This window comes from Magnolia sinica, chromosome 9, assembly GCF_029962835.1.
Source record: "Magnolia sinica isolate HGM2019 chromosome 9, MsV1, whole genome shotgun sequence".
NCBI classification, from domain to species: Eukaryota; Viridiplantae; Streptophyta; class Magnoliopsida; order Magnoliales; family Magnoliaceae; genus Magnolia; species Magnolia sinica.
In genome coordinates this window covers 51,152,035-51,171,472 of record NC_080581.1, presented here as the reverse complement: position 1 = coordinate 51,171,472, position 19,438 = coordinate 51,152,035, and the positions used below count along the sequence as shown (strand labels likewise).

The following is a 19,438-nucleotide window of genomic DNA, read 5'->3' as shown; positions in this document are numbered from 1 at the left end:
ACCATGGACCTTACTCAAGAGCTTAATACACATCACGATAGGCCTCTCACATGGGCCTAATATACATCACAATGCGCTTCATCGCTTGACCCTCAATTGCATCATAATGGGCCTCATCACATAGACCTCATATTCATCACATTAGGCCTTAAACACGGGCTGAATACACATTCCAACGGGCCTTAAATATGGGCTGTATATTGTAAGTGCTATAGTTTATATCCCTGTTTGTTGTCAAATTTGTGGTGCCAAAATCACTGTTATGTTATATATAACCTGCTTAAGTGAAGCTCTCTCAAGGATCAACATACATGAACAAGCTAAGCTCACATCAAGCAAAGCTCTCAAGTACAAGACTCAGGATCTTGAATGAAAGAACTGATCACAAGACAAGACTCTTGAATGCAAGAACTGCTCACAAGACTCAAGCTGAAAAGAAAAAGAAAGTACAAGGCAAGACTCAAGCTGAACTCAAGACTCAAGCTGAAACTCAAGCCACTTTCATGATTGAGCTACTTCAAGGTTTAGTCTACATCAAGACTTCAAGGCTCATTCTTCATGGTCTCTTGTTTCAATGTCCATACTTCTTGATTGAGGTTTGTTTGACCATAGGATGACCTTAGAAAGTAGGTCATTTCGGATACATAAGTCGAATGTTATTTTACATGTGATTGGTCTTTTCTTCGTCTTAGGCCCTCTTCGACTAGTCCTAGACTTGCTTCGACCGTCTAAGAAAATCCTCGACCGATCGTAAGTTTGTTACAAATTCGGATAAAATCTAGCCTTCGACTAGTCCCGAATGCATTCGACCGATCGTAGAAGCAGTGTTTCGCATCTTCGACCGATCGTAGAATCTACGACTCGAAGTCCGGTCTTTGCAGGACCTACGACCGTCGAAGGAAACCTACGACCGGTCGTAGGTGACCTACGACCCGTCGTAGGAGGGCTACGACCAATCGTAGAACGGTCAAAGCATATCCCGCCGGATTTTTCAAATATCATAGAGCTTCGACTAGTCGTAGAGCACTCTAGACCCGTCGACCCGATCTTTTCACTTATAAATAGTGCACGAATCTCGAAGAAATCATCGATTTAATTATAGTATTCAAGCCAATCTTCGTCGAACTTCGAGAGATAATTTTGTGCTCCATTTAAGCTAAGTGTGCTTATTTAATAGCTTCTTTCCTTAGCTTTATTGTAAGTGATTTTGTTTCTCCTATTCCAATCCGATTTGAAAAGAGGAATTGTTATTCCCTTTCTTTGGAATCAAAATCAATTAAGGCAAGCCCTATTTGGTTTAATTTAAAATCAATTAGATCTAGAACCATTGTAATCGAGTCTTGGACATTGAACTTGGACATTCAATCATCTACTTTGATTTGGTTCTACCGGTGCTACAACGAAGAAGATATTCGTATTTTACATATTGTAAATTCCTTTCTATTATTTTGGTTTCTTTCAAGATTTGCAGGAAAAATCTTGTTATATTGGTTATCCGAGGAAAGCCAGGAAAACTCGAAGTGGGGGTTTTTTTAATTGTGTAAGCCCACATACAAAGACACAATTGTAAGGGTTTTGGGTGAACTGGGAAAACCTATTTGTTAGTAAACGCTAATATCCCCTGTGTGAGGATATTAGGAGTGGAGTAGCTTTTTGTGTGGCTGTTGGATAACAGTTGGTGAACACACAGACGAACCACTATAAATCCTTTGAGTTGTGGTTGATTGATTTATTCTTTTAATTGTTTTTATTCTTTTTGTGGGATGTATGTATGGTGGTGAATGTTGTAATTATTTCAAGCTTTGTGAGAATGTTGTAATAGCTTAGAATTTACTTTCTGCTATTCCTTTATAAGTTTGTTTTTCAATTTCATTTTGAAAGTTGTTCCAGCAAGGTTGCCCTGCCATTTTTATGGTGTATGGCTGTCCCTAGAACAATACATCTTTAATTACAAGTTATTTCAATTCAGTTCATATTTGTTTTTGTATTCCTCTTCAATTTGAGACTTGATACAAAGACCTTTCTAGAAATAAGGTTGTCCTACCATAAACTCTGTTTTTGGTGTAAGGTTGTCCTTAGAATAACGTTTGTATCAACCTCTCAAGATCTGAATTTTGAGGTTGTTTTTCTTTCCTGCATTATTATTTAATTTGGCTATCATTTTCTTTATTATTCCGCTATTATAAGTTTTTATTTGGCATTGTCCTATTCACCCCCTCTAGGACATATAGCTTGGCCTTTTCAAGTGGTATCGAGCCTAATAGCTCCTTTTAATTCTTGGATTTAATTCTGAGCTAACGATTTAAGCTATTTAAGATGTCAAATTTTGATAGCCTTTCAGTCACTAGGCCTCCACTCTTTGATTGCTCCAACTATGCTTATTGGAAAGCCAGAATGAGGATCTTCCTCAAATCAATGGATGAAAATGTGTGGCAAGCCACAGTGACTGAATGGAAACCTCCTATCATGGAAGTTACTGGGATTGATGGTTCAAAATCTATGAAAGACACACCATATTACCAATGGACCACTCTTGAGAAAAGTGAGAGTAGTGCAAATGCTAAAGCACTAAATGCAATTACTTGCGCACTATCACCGGATGAGTTCAAAAGAATCATTTCTTGTGATATTGCAAAGCAAGATTGGGATACATTAGAAATGACACACGAGGGTACTACAATTGTCAAAAATCTAAAGTCCAACTCCTCACAACCAGATTTGAAGAAATTCATATGGAGGAAAATGAGATGTTTATGGACTTTTACACTAGATTGAATGACATTGTAAACTCAATGTGGGGTCTTGGCGATAAAATCCCGGAAAGTAAAGTATGTGCAAAAATATTACGCTCACTTCCTGAACGGTTCAATTCTAAAGTAACCGCAATCCAAGAACTTCGTGATACGGATAATATGAGGGTTGAAGAACTAGTTGGTTCTCTACAAACCTACGAGTTAAACTTTAAAGCTCCTAAAGGTAAATCTATCGCGCTAAAATCTTCTAAATGTAATTCAGAAGAAAATTTTGATTCAGAAGATGATATGGCTCTTTTGGCTAAAAAATTTTATAAGATTTTCAAAAGCAAGAAATGGGTTGATTTTCAAAAATCAAATGACAAAAAGAAGTTTAGACCCAATTCTCGAAAATCTTTGAAAGATAGTCAATGTTACAACTGTCCAGAATATGGGCACTTAGCAAATAGATGTCCTAAAAGGGACAAACCCAAGAAGAAGGGTATGTTGGCTACATGGGATGAATCATCTGATTCTGAAGGTTCTTCTGAATCAGAAGATTCTGAAACTGAGTCGGGCAATGAGGTCAAAGCTCTTATGACTCTAGCCAAATTCACATTTTCGGATAATGACTCTACAAGTGAAGAAAATCGAATAGTGAATGTGAAAATGAAGATGATCTTCAAGATGCTTACAATGCCCTATATAAGGAAAGTTGTAAAATTGTTGCAAGCTTAAACTTCAAAAAGAAAAGTTTTCTAAACTCAAAAATTGTTTTAAATCGCTTGTCTTAGAAAAATCACAAATTTCAGATAATTTTGAAAAATCAAAATGCGATTTGGAATTTAAAAACTCTCAAATTGTTGATTTAAAATCTGAAATTGAGAAACTTAAAATTGAAGTTTCCTCTCTTCTGAGTTTAAAGGACACATGGAAATATGCCCAAGGTGATCCAAAGTTAGAAAAATTGTTATCCGGATCAAGAAAATGTGGCGATCGATCCGGGTTGGGCTATGATAAAAATCAACCTCCTAAACAAAAGTATACTCCTCCTATATTTGTTAAAGGAGAGTCCTCAAACTCAAAAGGGAAAAGTACTTATCAAGATTTTTCTAAAAATTCAAAAACTTTTCAAAAACCTAGAAACAGCCATATCAACTTTTATCAGAATCGAAATCCACTAGCTGAAAAGATAGTTGATTTACTCAAGGAGCTATTAAAATCTAACTCTATAGGTCCTTCCTACAAATATACACAAAAGAAGACCAACTATGTTCCTAAACCCAAAACAGTTATGAAATGGGTTCCTAAAGTCACCTGCTTGGTTGCTCACACTGCTTTCAAAGCAACAAGTCATTCAAAGTGGTACCTAGACAGTGGATGCTCCAGGCATATGACAGGTGACAAAGCTTTATTCACCGATCTGAAAGATATGACTGATGGTTCAGTCACATTTGGTGATGGAAGCAACTGCAAGATTTTAGGCCAAGGTACGGTTCAACTTTTTAATCTTCCAGTGTTTAAAAATGTTTTATATGTTGAAGGCCTAAAGCACAACTTGCTTAGTATATCACAAATATGTGATAATAACCATAATGTTCGGTTTTCTAATCAAAGCTGTGAGATATTAAATAATAAGGGTTCTGTAATATTAACTGGACGTAGAGCGTCAGAAAATTGCTATATTATTAGTGAATCCAGCTCATCTAATCAAACATGTTACATGGTCCATACAGACGAGACTAATTTATGGCACAAACGTCTTGGACATGTACATTATCGAAATTTATATCGATTGAGCAAACGAGAACTTGTAAGAGGTTTACCCAAACTTGAAATTAGATAAAATATGTGGTGCGTGCCAGATAGGCAAACAAACAAAGAACTCACACAAAAAGGTGAATTCAAATACCACATCAAGACCACTCGAACTTCTCCACATGGATCCGATAGGACCTACCAGAACAGAAAGTCATGGTGGGAAAAAGTATATCCTAGTAATAGTTGATGACTTTACCAGATTCACTTGGGTAGTCTTCTTAAGGGATAAATCTGAAACCCTTGAAGAAGTAAGAAAAGTTCTCAAAAGGATTCAAACTGAAAAATCCTCTCAAATCAGTAAAATTCGTAGTGATCATGGATCTGAATTTGAGAATAGCAATTTTGAGAAATTCTGTACCAACCAAGGAATATTACATGAATTCTCTGCTCCCAAAACTCCTCAACAAAATGGAATTGTAGAAAGGAAGAATATGGTGCTTCAAGAAATGGCTAATGTCATGTTGAATAGCATGAAGCTCTCTAAAAATCTTTGGGCTGAAGCAGTCAACACAGCTTGCTATATTATTAACCGAGTCTACACAAAAAAAGATAATAATAAGACGGCTTACGAATTGTGGTTCAATAAAAGCCTACCTGTTAAATACTTTCGAGTTTTTGGCAGCAAGTGCTATATTTTACGTGATCGTGAAAATTTGGGAAAGTTCGATACGAAGAGTGATGAAGGTATTTTTCTAGGATACTCTTTAAACAGTCGAGCTTATAGGGTCCTGAACAAAAGGACTGGTGTGATTCAAGAATCCATTAATGTTGTCATTGATGATCATTTAAACACACCAACTTCTAATTCAGATAATGATGAAGTACTAATCATTGATAAACCCGATACTTCATCAAATCAAACTGATTCTGAGTTGAGGACTGTTAAAGATCTCCAACCACACAAATTCTTGGAAACCCTCTCACCGGTGTTCGCACCGTAGACAACTTGAGGATATATGTAATTATGTATGTTTTACATCCCAAATTGAACCATCTAACGTAAAAGAAGCGCTCACTGATGAAATCTGGATTGTTGCGATGCAAGATGAACTCAACCAATTCATAAGAAATGATGTTTGGTATCTCGTACCAAGACCTAAAGATAAACACATCATTGGAACAAAATGGATTTTCAAAAATAAGTCGGATGAATGTGGAAATATAATTAGAAACAAGGCTAGACTGGTGGTACAAGGTTATACTCAAATTGAAGGGATTGATTTCGATGAAACCTTTGCACCGATGCACGTCTTGAATCTATCGGACTATTTATATCCATTGCATGTTTTAAAAAGATAAAGATCTATCGATGGATGTGAAAAGTGCTTTTCTAAATGGCGATTTACATGAAGAAGTCTATGTTGAACAGCTAATGGGTTTTGAAGATTCCAAAAATACTGATTATGTGTATCGGCTTAAAAGGCACTTTATGGATTAAAACAAGCACCTAGGGCATGGTATGAGAAACTAACGAAATTTCTTTTAACTCATAATTTTCAAATGGGATCTGTTGATAAAACTCTGTTTGTTAAAAAACAAAATGATCATATCTTAATGGTACAGATTTATGTTGATGATATCATTTATGGATCAACTTGTACTAACTTGACTACTGAGTTTGCAGATTTGATGAAATCACGGTTTGAAATGAGCATGGTTGGGGAATTGACTTATTTCCTTGGATTGCAAGTAAAGCAACAATCGAAGGAATATTCATTTCTCAATCTAAGTATGCCTTGAATCTAATCAAGAGATTTGGATTTGAGAATGGCAAGAATTTCGATACTCCTATGAGTACTACCTGAAACTATCAAAAGACTCTAATGGTAAAAATGTTGACTCAAAACTTTATCGGAGTATGATTGGTAGTTTGTTATATCTAACTCTGCTAGTAGACCGATATTTCTCTAAGTGTTGGTATTTGCGCAAGATATCAATCGATCCAAAAGAATCTCACTTGATTGCTTTTCCAGCGAATTATTAGATATGTCGCAAGTCCTGTTAATCTCGGTCTCGGTATCCTCATGAAACCAATGTTCAATTAGTTGGGTACTCGGATGCTGACTGGTAATCTAGATGATAGAAAATCAACCGGTGGTGGTTGTTTTTATTGGAAATTGTCTAGTTTCTGGTTTAGTAAGAAACAAAATTCTATATCACTTTCAACAACTGAAGCTGAGTATATGCTGGTAATGCATGTATACAACTTGTTTGGATGCAACGAATGCTAAGTGATTATGGAATTAAACAGATTCTATGTTATTACATTGTGATAATTCCAGTGCGATAAATATTTCAAAAATCCTATTCGACATTCTCGTACTAAGCACATTGACATTAGATTTCATTATATAAGGGAATTAGTAGAAGAAAAGTTATATCTCTAGAATATATTCCTACCGAAGATCAACGAGCTGACATTTTCACAAAACCTCTTGATAAAAGCATGTTCAAAAAGATGAAATTTGATCTTGGCATGTGCATTTTAAATTGATAATTTATGCCTTCTTGTATATTATTGTATATATTTGCTAGATTGAATTTCAATTTTTGTTTAAATTGCAAGATATTGGATTTTTGGGGTTTGTACGACCAGTCGTGAGTATACACGACCAGTCGTACTACGACCGGTCGTAGATACCCACGACCAGTCGTGGTGCACGGTTTTCACTTCATATTGGGGATTTTTCACTTTCTTCCTCATTTCTTCTTTCTTCTCCTTGGAGCCGAACTTCGACTCGTCGAACCCATCTTTCAAGTTCTTCAAGGTTAGTGTTCCAAATCCGTTTTTCTTGCATATTTGTGTCAAGATTGCTTCCTTTTCTCTCTTGAAGCTTTCTATCTTGAAAATCATTGAGATTTGGGGTTGAGATTTTGAAAAATCTGTTTTGAGCAAACCCTCTTCTCAATCCTTTGCAACTTCTTTATTCCTTTAAATCCTTGTTGCAAATGGCTTCTAGAGGTAAGAAAACTACTTCACGTGGTCCTTCTTCTTCCTCCAGATCTACCCCTTTATCTAAACGTCATCTTCTTGTTCCCAATGATGATCCATCATTTGTTAGGGACATTAGATCTCTTAAGGTTATCGTTGAACATGCTGTTGATGTCAATCACATTGCTCCATTTGACATCCTTCCTATGCTTGAAGCTGTAGGTTGGACTAACTTATTGCATTGGGGTGGGCCTGCATACCGGTCCATTGCCCAATCCATGTTTTCATGTATTAGTGCATTTTCACAGGATAATTTAACTTTTCAAATTTCTACTAGAGAAGGGCCATTTGACGTTGATCGTCATTTAATTTCAGCCCTTATGGAAATTCCTGTGAATGATGAGGGTATTCCAATTCATAATTTAACTGATAAACCCTCAATGGCTGAAAAACACATGCTCACTAGAGACTTGTGTAATATGGATGTTCAATGGACTCAAAAAGGGAATGCGCTCCCCGCAAGGTATTTGTTACCCAAATACAGAATTCTTCACAGAATCTTTGTGTCTAATCTGTATCCTCGATCGGGTAATAAATCTGACCTGACTTCTTTTATGGTTCGTGTTATCCATGCTATCTCAAATGGTACTCAGATTTGTTTACCTTCCTTAATCTGTCATTTCATTCTTCAGTTTCGACTCCATCCTGGTCATAGTGACATTCCATTTGCATACTTTATGACTGTATTGGCTACTCATATGTTAGTCGATATGCCTGTTGATGAAGCACCAATCCATCATCTGATCTTCAACAATACAAATATTAATAAGATGAAGTTGGATCTGCTTCCTGAACAAGGTGGTGGTGTTGATGGTGGTCCTGAAGAAGCTGGTGTTGATATTAATATGGATGATATTTTTGAGGAACTGGATTCTGACTCTGCTAATGATCCAGATTTTGTACCATCTGATGTTGATGCACGTTTGAGTGCATTAGAAGATAAAGTTGAGAATATTAATGTTAAGTTGGAGAACATGTCTATTACTCATGATTTGCAATTCAAGTATATGCGCAAATATCTTAGGCGCTTGAACAAAGGCATGCACCAACTTGATCCTTCTATTCCTGCTCCATCTTCAAGTTCTAATTCTGACTAGTTTCTATGAGACTTTTGGTATGTAATAACTTTATTACTTTGCTCTTGTTTGATTGAGTTTGAGTTGGATTCTATGCTGGATATTTGTTCTTAATGTAATATTTATGCTGGATATCTGTGATGCTATCTTGAGTATCTCTATGTCTCTTTTGCTATACTCTATTTCCTCCTCATGTTTACTCTCATTCCTTTATTTAGTTCTCCTTTGTCATCTTGTGACAAAAAGGGGGAGAATGGTTTGTTGTTAATGTGATTGTGAGAGGAGTAGCATTGGTTATGTTACTCAGGGGGAGTGGGGTGTCAAGAAGAATATATGTTTGATCTTGTTTCTTGTTGAATGTTGAAACTGGTTGAATGTTAAATGTTGATTATTGATTTGCATGTATTAACCAGCTGTTTTACTTTTGTTTGGTTATGTGTTTTGTCACTAATTTGACAAAGGGGGAGATTGTAAGTGCTATAGTTTCTATCCCTGTTTGTTGTCAAATTTTTGGTGCCAAAATCACTGTTATGTTATATATAACTTGCTTAAGTGAAGCTCTCTCAAGGATCAACATACATGAACAAGCTAAGCTCACATCAAGCAAAGCTCTCAAGTACAAGACTCAGGATCTTGAATGAAAGAACTGATCACAAGACAAGACTCTTGAATGCAAGAACTGCTCACAAGACTCAAGCTGAAAAGAAAAAGAAAGTACAAGGCAAGACTCAAGCTGAACTCAAGACTCAAGCTGAAACTCAAGCCACTTTCATGATTGAGCTACTTCAAGGTTTAGTCTACATCAAGACTTCAAGGCTCATTCTTCATGGTCTCTTGTTTCAATGTCCATACTTCTTGATTGAGGTTTGTTTGACCATAGGATGACCTTAGAAAGTAGGTCATTTCGGATACATAAGTCGAATGTTATTTTACATGTGATTGGTCTGTTCTTCGACCAGTCTTAGGTCTGCTTCGACTAGTCCTAGACTTGCTTCGACCAGTCTAAGAAAATCCTCGACCAGTCGTAAGTTTGTTACAAATTCCGGATAAAATCTGTTAGCCTTCGACTAGTCCTGGAATCTGTTCGACCAGTCGTAGGAACAGTGTTTCTGCATCTTCGACCAGTCGTAGAATCTACGACTCGAAGTCCAGCGGGTCTTTGCAGGACCTACGACCAGTCGAAGGAAACCTACGACCAGTCGTAGGTGACCTACGACCAGTCGTAGGAGGGCTACGACCAGTCGTAGAACGGTCAAAGCATATCCCGCCGGATTTTTCAAATATCTGTTAGAGCTTCGACTAGTCGTAGAGCACTCTAGACCAGTCGAAGACCTGATCTTTTCACTTATAAATAGTGCACGAATCTCAGAAGAAATCATCGATTTAATTATAGTATTCAAGCCAATCTTCGTCGAACTTCTGAGAGATAATTTTGTGCTCCATTTAAGCTAAGTGTGCTTATTTAATATCTTCTTTCCTTAGCTTTATTTTAATTGATTTTGTTTCTGTTATTCCAATCTGATTTGAAAAGAGGAATTGTTATTCCCTTTCTTTGGAATCAAAATCAATTAAGGCAAGCCCTGTTTGGTTTAATTTAAAATCAATTAGATCTAGAACCATTGTAATCCTGGACATTGAACTTGGACATTCAATCATCTACTTTGATTTGGTTCTACCGGTCTGCTACAACGAAGATATTCACGTATTTTACATATTGTAAATTCCTTTCTATTATTTTGGTTTCTTTCAAGATTTGCCAAAAAAATCTTGTTATATTAGTTATCTGAGGAAAGCCAGGAAAACTCAGAAGTGGGGGGTTTTTTTAATTGTGGAAGCCCACATCCACAGACACAATTGTAAGGGTGTTGGGTGAACCTGGGAACACCTTTCTTTAGTGAACGCTAATATCCCCTGGGAGGGGATCTTAGGGGTGGAGTAGCTTTTTGTGTTGGATAACAGTTGGTGAACACACAGGCGAACCACTATAAATATTTTGAGTTGTGGTTGATTGATTTATTCTTTTAATTGTTTTTATTTTTTTGTTATGTATGTATGGTGGTGAATGTTGTAATTATTTCAAGCTTTGTGAGAATGTTGTAATTGCTTAGAATTTACTTTCTGCTATTCCTTTATAAGGTTGTTTTTCAATTTCATTTTGAAAGTTGTTCCAGCAAGGTTGCCCTGCCATTTTTATGGTGTATGGCTGTCCCTAGAACAATACATCTTTAATTACAAGTTATTTCAATTCAGTTCATATTTGTTTTTGTATTCCTCTTCGATTTGAGACTTGATACAAAGACCTTTCTAGAAATAAGGTTGTCCTACCATAAACTCTGTTTTTGGTGTAAGGTTGTCCTTAGAATAACGTTTGTATCAACCTCTCAAGATCTGAATTTTGAGGTTGTTTTTCTTTCCTGCATTATTATTTAATTTGGCTATCATTTTCTTTATTATTCCGCTGTTATAAGTTTTTATCTGGCATTGTCCTATTCACCCCCCCTCTAGGACATATAGCTTGGCCTTTTCATATATACATCACATTGGGCCTCAAACACAGGCTGCATATATATCACATTGGGCCTCAAACACAGGATGAATACACATCACAATGGGTCTCAACTACGGGCCACAAATACATTAGATGGGTCTCGATAATCGCCCTCAGCAATCGAAATCTGCCCTGACAATCAGAATCGGCCTTGTCAATCAGAATCAGTTTTGACAATCAGAATCGACCTTGACAAACGGAATCGGCCTCGACAATCTGCCTCGATAAACGGAATCAGCCTCGATAATCAGAATTGGTCTCGTCAATAAGAATTGGTCTCGACAATCGGAATCGACAATTGGAATCGGCCTCGACAATCGGCCTCGACAATCGGACTCGACCTCGACAATCGGCCTTGACTAACAGAATCATCCTCGTCAATCGGACAATCAGAATCGGCCTCGACAATTGACATCGACTAATGGAACTGACATCATCAATTGGACTCGGCCTCGATAATCGAAATCGACGATCAGAATCAACCTCGTCAATCGGACTCGGCCTCAACAATTGGCCACGACTAACAGAATCAGCCTCGTTAATCAGACTTAGCATCGACAATCGGAATTGGCCTCAACAATCGGCCTCGACTAATAGAATCGGCCTCGTCAATTAGACTCAGCCTCGACAAATTGGAATCGACGATCGGAATCAGCCTCGTCAATCGGACTCGGCCTCAATAATCGGAATCGAAAATCGGAATCAGCAATCGGAATCGGCCTCGACAATTGGCCTCGACTAACGGAATCAGCCTAACAAAGGGTCTAGGGGAAGGTCTAATGTAGACATTTTACCGTCATTGCCCATCAATGTGGACATTCAACCAACATTGCTCCTAAGCAGTAGCCCACATAGAGCCAAAGCTAAGCATATAGTGGGCTCATGGTCTCACACAAAGGTCTGATATACATCGCAAAGACCCTCGTCATATGGGCCAGAATACATCACAATGGGCTTAATCGTATGGGATAGAGATACATCACAATGGGCCTAATCGCATCATGATGGGCCACAACCCATGAGCCTCAAATACAACAAGTGGGCCACATCAATGGGCTGCACTAATAGACCTCATATACACAATAGGTGAGCCCTGCTCATGGGCCTCAAATACATAACAGGTGGGCCCTACACATGGGTCTTGTATGCATCAAATGGGCCAAGTATCAGGGTCTAATACACGTCACAATGGGCTGCACGATAAGGGCCTAATACACATCATAATGAGCCTTAAATATGATCAAGTGGGCTGCATCACGAGGCCGCACTAATGGGCCTCATACGTCACAATGGGCCTTGCCCATGGGCCTAAGATTCAAGCAGGTGGGCCCCATCATATGGGCCTTAAATATAAGGCAGGTGAGCCCCATCACATGTGCCTCAAATATACATCATGATGGGCCTCATGGATGGGCCGAACCAAAAATCATTTCATGGGGCACATGGCCGACTAATGATGATCAGCACTATCTAAACATTGTCCAGCACCATCCAAACGTTGTCCAAGTAAATCAGCACCGTCCAAATATTGTCCAGCACATCAGCATCGTCCAAATATTGTCCAGCATCGTCCAGCATAATTTGGACGATGTGAATGAAATAAATACACCATGGCAGGGTGCCATCAGATGGATGGTTGGATAAAACACATGCTCCAAGGTGGGTCCCACGTAGGGCCCACCATACAATATTATATATATATATTATATATTTATTTGAACTGGTATTCCACAGTCCAGCATCCTGGACGGATGGCCTAGACGAAATACATGTCATGGTGGTCCCATGATCTAAACGGTATGGATTTCACACATGCCATCACGGTAGATCTCACCATCCAATGTTCTAGATGGTGCAGATACAACAGATATATCAGGGTGGCCCCACAGAATTGTCGATGTCAATAGCAGCACCTTGCTGCGTGGGATACTCCAGCCAATTTGCTGGCATAACAGACGGACGGTGTGGGTGAAATCCACACCACATGTGGGTCCCGTCCACATGGATGGCAGGATGAAACACACACCTCAAGATCTGACCCAAAGAAATGTACGGACGGTCTGGATGTATCACATGCGGACCTACGGAACTGCTGACCTTGTCAACAACTGATACGAGGTGCGGTCCACATAGATGGATGGTCTGGATCATCAGACCCCACCTGCTATCGTTAACACATTAGCTATACGCTGGTGTGAGGGTAGCTGGCCCACCGTTCGGATGATGGACGGTTTGGATCATATCTCATGGGAATGGTGGGCCACGTGGATGGAAACCACGGATGGGTGAGACAAATATAATAAAGGTGGGTCCCACGTGAGGCCCACCAGATATATACATGGATATATATATATATATATATATATATATATATATATATATATATATATATATATATATATATATATATATATAATATTATATTATATTAATCATCAGATCTAGCGCCTAGCCCTGGACGGGCGGCCTGGATAAAACATATACATCACGTGGGGCACCTTTAGACGGCGTGGATAAATGCATCAAGATAGGTCCACGTGTACGTGGCCCACTTGATCGGATCAAGCCGATCTATATGTTTTCCTCTCATCGAGATGAACGGTACAACACATATCCTATGGGACCCACCGTCACAACACATATAATATGGTGGCTCCACGTCCATATGCTAGACTGGACGATGGATCAAATGCCTATCATGGTGGAGTCCACAGCACTGTCCAGTAATGCAGATGGATGGTGCAGCTAAAGCACATACATCAAGGTGTGGCCCACCATCCCACCTGCTAGACGGTGGTGCGGACACAACACGTTCATCAATGTGGGTCCCACGGTGCATCCAGCACGTGCCAGACTTGTTTAAACAGACAGTCAAGTGGGCCGTCTGGACAGTCTGGATGAAACCCAAAAAGTCAAGGTGGGTTCACATCCCACGTCTAGCACCATCCAAACCTTGGCCATGTAAATCAACATCGTCCATCAAGGTGGACCATCACACAAGGAAAAAATGAGAGAGAGAGAGAGAAAGAGAGAGAGATCGATGAGAAAGGAAGGGACCCCGCCACTATGGGCCCTCCCTAAAGAATGCAAACATCAAGATGGGTCCCACCATATGTGAGCCCCCAAATCACAAATCAAATAAGTAAATCACCCACCTTTGATCTCCTCTTCCTTCTTCCGCCAATATGATATAGAGCTCCAAGGGGTGCGATTCAACGGTCAAGATGAACTTTAGATGGTGGGATTGGGTGGTAGGAAGGTGGGCCACACCAAGCTCTCTCGTGGAGATTGGAGGAGCTTGGACGTTAGGTTGCTTACTTGAAAAAATGGAGAAATGAGAGAGAAAGAGGATGGGATATAAAGAGAGAGAGAGAGAGGGATGGGTGAGTGACTAATGGGTGATGGGTGTACTTGACATGTATAGGTTGTAAGAGAGAGAGAGTTGACTTTGGGGTTGCTTGGGGATGGGGTGTGAGGTGATGTGTACTTGACATGAGATGTGATTGATGTGTACTTAATTGATGGGATATGTTATAGAGATTCTCTTAAGATTGCAAATGCGTGGCACTTTCCTCAAACTGAACGTTGGCCCACATCTCCTGGTCTGGGTATCACCTCAGTGCGTGAGACGTGGCATCAGAACTATAACGACGGCGCGGTCGCCCTTGGTACAAGTCTCGGGTCGAGCTGACTCAGATCGATAGGATGTGACTCAGGGTTGCGTGTAAATGCCAATAACAGATCGCGGGTCATCGAAATTTGACCAGGAGGACCGTGGAAGCCTATGGAACAGCACGGTCTAGGATACAGGTCTCACAATTTGTGCCTTTGAATCTTGACTCATACTTCTATCCAGGTATGGATGTGGGAGCACCTCCATATGACTCCTCCGCTTGTGTGGCCTAAGTCCCGGTGTGATGATGTGTTCTCTCTGTTGCTTGATGGCCTACCTTTCGGTGTTGAGGCCACTGAGTTGTTGTATCATCATATGCTTTCTCAGCTCTGGGGGTGGGAGGTTAGCTGGGAGGCTTCATGGCTCTACTGCTTGCCTTTAATTTGTAGCGCAGCTCACACTCCTTTATTGTTGCTGGGTCTCCGAGCGTACTACTCTTACCATCCTATGTGATTTCTTTGGCAATTCACCTTCTGGCAGGATGTCCCGACTTTGCCTTTTCTGGATTTGGACATGCTCCTCTTCCTTTTGACTTGACATCTTCGTATCGACGAGTTTGGATATCTTGGCAGAGTTACTTGGATGCAGCGACTCCGGAGTTTGAGTCTTGGGCTCCACATTTAGCGATAGTGCCATATCAGTGATGGGTGGCGGAGCAGTCGCTTTATTATCAAGTTTTAGGTTGGCACTTAGCGGATGAGGCCGTTGATCGAGATATGGTTGGTGATACTGCTTTGTCTTCTTCGTGTGTTGATGATTCGCTGAAGGCGTTCAAGGAGTGACCATTCATTGATCCTTCATTTCTTCTTGCGAAACATGGCCATTTGATATCAGAGATTGTTGTCCTTCATCACTCCTGTGAGGACATGGCTCGTCAGCTAGCAATGGGGAGGCGGTACGATGAGAGCATGTTTACTACGCATTGCCTAGAGAGGGATGGGGTCTTTTACCTGTGCATGGAGGTAGAGAGGCTCAGGTAGAGGCTATTGATGTATGAGTGATAGGGACTTACCTTGGGTCCTTGATCCTATTGGCTGCTTATCCTGTATGGATGGGGTTTTGTTTTTTTTTTTGTTTGTTTTTGTAATGAGAAAGACAAATGATGTAAAAGACTTTTTGGAAAGAAAAAGATTTTTTGTGTGTGCTAAAACTTGTGGGTGCTAGCTCATGTTTAGATTTGTACTTTGGATATTGGGATCAGAATAGTAGGCTCAACCCACGTTGTGTGCAGTAGTCTAGGTTGTACACTTGGGATCTTGGTTCCCTGAGAACGTGTCTGGGATCGTATCCTTTGAGTTTGAGTAGAGTCTGATAGAACACTGATTCGAGGTTGATCCTTTCCTTGTATTCCTTCATTATACTTATTGCCTTGGCCTCTTCTGTACCTGCACTTGTATTTTATTTATTTATTTTATTTTAATTTTTATTTTTTTCATTTTTAATTGTTAGTCATTTTTGCCGGTAGCGCCCTTTCAGGTATTCACTACGTCCAGCTCTTCCCGTCATTTTTGCTCGTAGTGTCCTTTTAGATTTTCACTACATCTTGGGTTTTGATCTTACCTTCCCCTTGGCAGCTGTGCTGTTTTTACCCTTGGCGCCTTTTCAGGTTTTCACCAAGTCCGCTACATGCCTGCTGTTTTTACTCGAGCTGCCCTTTTAGGTTTTCAACTCACCCCTTTTGCTCAGACATGTTTTTCTCTCTTTTTTTAAATTTTTTTTTTGAGTGGGCACTAGCCTCTTCTTTGATGGGAGAAATGGTGGGTACTCTTCTTTTTGTTATTTTTGTATGTGGCGAGAGGAAGGACGAATATCTTTTAGTGGGGGAGTGATGGAGATTTTTCTTTATTTTGTGAGAGGGGTGATGGATAAAGCTTTGCGATCGTACTCATTGACAAGGTTAGGCGTAGTTACCCACGATAGATTTTCACGTTGTCAGCGTTGATGGGCTCGGGAAGATCTTCTCCTCTCAGACTGGTCAGCCGAAGAGTACCTCCTGGGAGTACTTCCTGAATGATCAGCGGTCCATCCCACGAGGGTTTAAACTTTCCTCTGGGATCTGGCTAGTGCAGCGGTAGGATACGCTTCAGACCATGTCGCCGACTATGAAATTTATTTTTCAGACCCTCTTGTTGTAGGCCCCTGCGATCCTTCTTTAGTAGCATTATGAGTGACTTAGCGTGCGTATGCGCTTTTCATCTGCCAAATGCAATTGATCGTATCTTGCCTGCTGCCACTCGCCTTCCTCGACCTCGCTCTCTAGCAATACTTGGACTGATGGGATTTTAATTTTAACTGGTAGTACTACTTCCATTTCGTATGCAAGTTTGTATGGAGTTGCTCCTGTAACAGACCGTATAGACGTCCGATAAGCCCAGAGTGCATATGGGAGTATTTTCGACCAGTCGCGATATGTCTTGACCATTTTCTCCAGTATGCGGATGATGGTTTTGTTTGTAGCTTCGACCTCAGCATTCATCTGAGGACGGTAGGGACTTGACCGATGACGTTGAATCTTGAACTTATCGAGGAAGTCACTCATCCTTTTATTGACGAACGGAGTTCCATTGTCTGTAATAATGGCATGAGGGATCCCATATCGGCTAATGATATTGTTCTTCATAAACTTGACTACGTGAGATGCTGCGATGGTGGTGTAGGATGCTACCTCTATCTACTTGGTGAAATAATTTACCGCCACCAGGATGTATTCATGCACATTTGAAGCTTTGGGGTTAAGTTTGCCAATGATGTCAAGTCCCCATATAGAGAAGGGCCATGGCTTCGTCAGGTTTTAAAGTTTGAAAGCAGGCGGATGGATCTTGTTCGCATGTTCTTAACACTTGATGCATTTTCTGACATGTTTGCAGCAATATGTCTCCATCGTTAACCAATAGTATCTGAGTCGTAAGATCGTTTTTTCCATCATATGTCCGTTCATGTGTGGGCCGCATAGTCCTTCATGGATTTCTGACATGATCTGTGCACTTCTGATTCGTCCACGCAACGAAGGACTTGGTTGAAGGATCACTTATATAGGATGCTCCCGGTGATCGTGAGCTGGGTTACTAGTCGTTGGATAGTGCGATGATCAATTGATGTTGGTCCTTCCGGGTACTTCTGATGCTCGAGATATTCCTTGACATCTGTGTACCATGGATCATTCGAGGAAGTTTCATCTCATCTATCTGCAGGCAGAACGCGGGTTCCTCCTGGAGCTCGATAGTGAGCTCTCATTCGAAAATTCCTTTTGGGATTTCCAGCATTAAGGCGAGGGTAGCCAGAGCATCTGCAAACTGGTTCTTGGCTCGGGGCATGTAAGAGAACATGATCTCTTCGAATTCCTCAGTTAGGTTCTCTAGATAGATGTGATAAGGGATTAACTTTTCATCCTTTGTCTTCCAGTTGTCATTCGTCTGATTGATGATGAGTCGTGAATCTCTGAAGACTTGCAACTTCTTCACGTTGAGGATGATGGCTTCTCTCAAACCAGTAATACATGCTTCATATTCAGTTAAGTTGTTGGTGCATTGGAATTCCAATAACCTAGATATGGGAATTGGGATGTCATCGGGAGAGTAGAGTATGGCGCTTACTCCACTCCCTTTTGAGTTTGTGGCTCCATCAAAGAAGAGTGTCTGCTCTCCTACCTTTCTTTCTTCTTCTTCCTCAATCAGGAGGATGTCCTCATCAGGGAAGGTCTTCAGGGGTTGGTAATTTGGCAGAGAGTGTGCTGCTAGGTGATCAACTAGTGTTTTCCCCTTGATTGCCTTCTGAGTGAAATAGGTGATGTCAAACTCGGAAAGCAGTAGTTGCCATTTTGCGATCCTGCCTGCCTGTTAGTGCTGGTTTTTCGAACAAGTATTTCAACGGGTCCATGTTAGCGAGCAGTAGGATTGGGTGAGCGATCATGTACTATCGTAGCCATTGTGTTGCCCAAACTCGGGCGATGCACGTTTTCTCTAAGCTAGAGTACTTAGCTTCATAGCTTGTGAACCATTGACTTAGGTAGTAGATCGCTTGCTCCTTTCTTCCTGTGTCATCGTGTTGGCCAAGGATGCATCTAATTGCTTCTGTTGCGATAAAGATATACAACAATAGTGGCCTACCTGGGGTAGGTGGCATGAGCACTGGAGCATTTAGCAGGTACTTCTTAATTTTATCGAAGGTCGTATGATAGTCGTTGTTCCATTCCTTTAGCGAATTCTTCCGTAGAAGCTTGAATATGGGCTCACAGATTGGGGTGAGCTGCGCGATGAATGGGCTGATATACTGGATCTTTTCGAGGAAACCTCGAATCTCTTTTTCAATATTGGGCGGCGACATTTCGATGATTGCCCTAGTCTTGGTCCCATCCACGCATATGCCATCTTCGCTGACGATGAAGCCTAACAACTTACCTCCGGTTGCGCCCAAGACACACTTTTGCGGGGTAGAGCTCGAACTTATCCAACATGTCGAAGAGCTTCTTGAGGTCTTCAAAATGTCCTTTGATTGTGCGAGATTTGATGATCATATCGTCCACAGACTCCATTTCCTTGTTTATCATGTCATGGAACAAAGTAGTCATGGCTCGCTGATATGTGGCTCCTGCGTTCT

General features: G+C 40.3%; 1 protein-coding gene across 1 annotated transcript; it reads right to left on the bottom strand.

Moving 5' to 3' along the window:
• Positions 1–18,072: 18,072 nt before the first annotated feature.
• Positions 18,073–19,165, bottom strand: LOC131254982 (uncharacterized). The gene is made up of 2 exons (XM_058255679.1): positions 18,949–19,165; positions 18,073–18,671 (listed from the first exon to the last, which is right to left on the bottom strand). Exons 1-2 carry the CDS (start codon positions 19,163–19,165, stop codon positions 18,073–18,075), a joined length of 816 nt encoding a protein of 271 aa, XP_058111662.1.
• Positions 19,166–19,438: the final 273 nt, after the last annotated feature.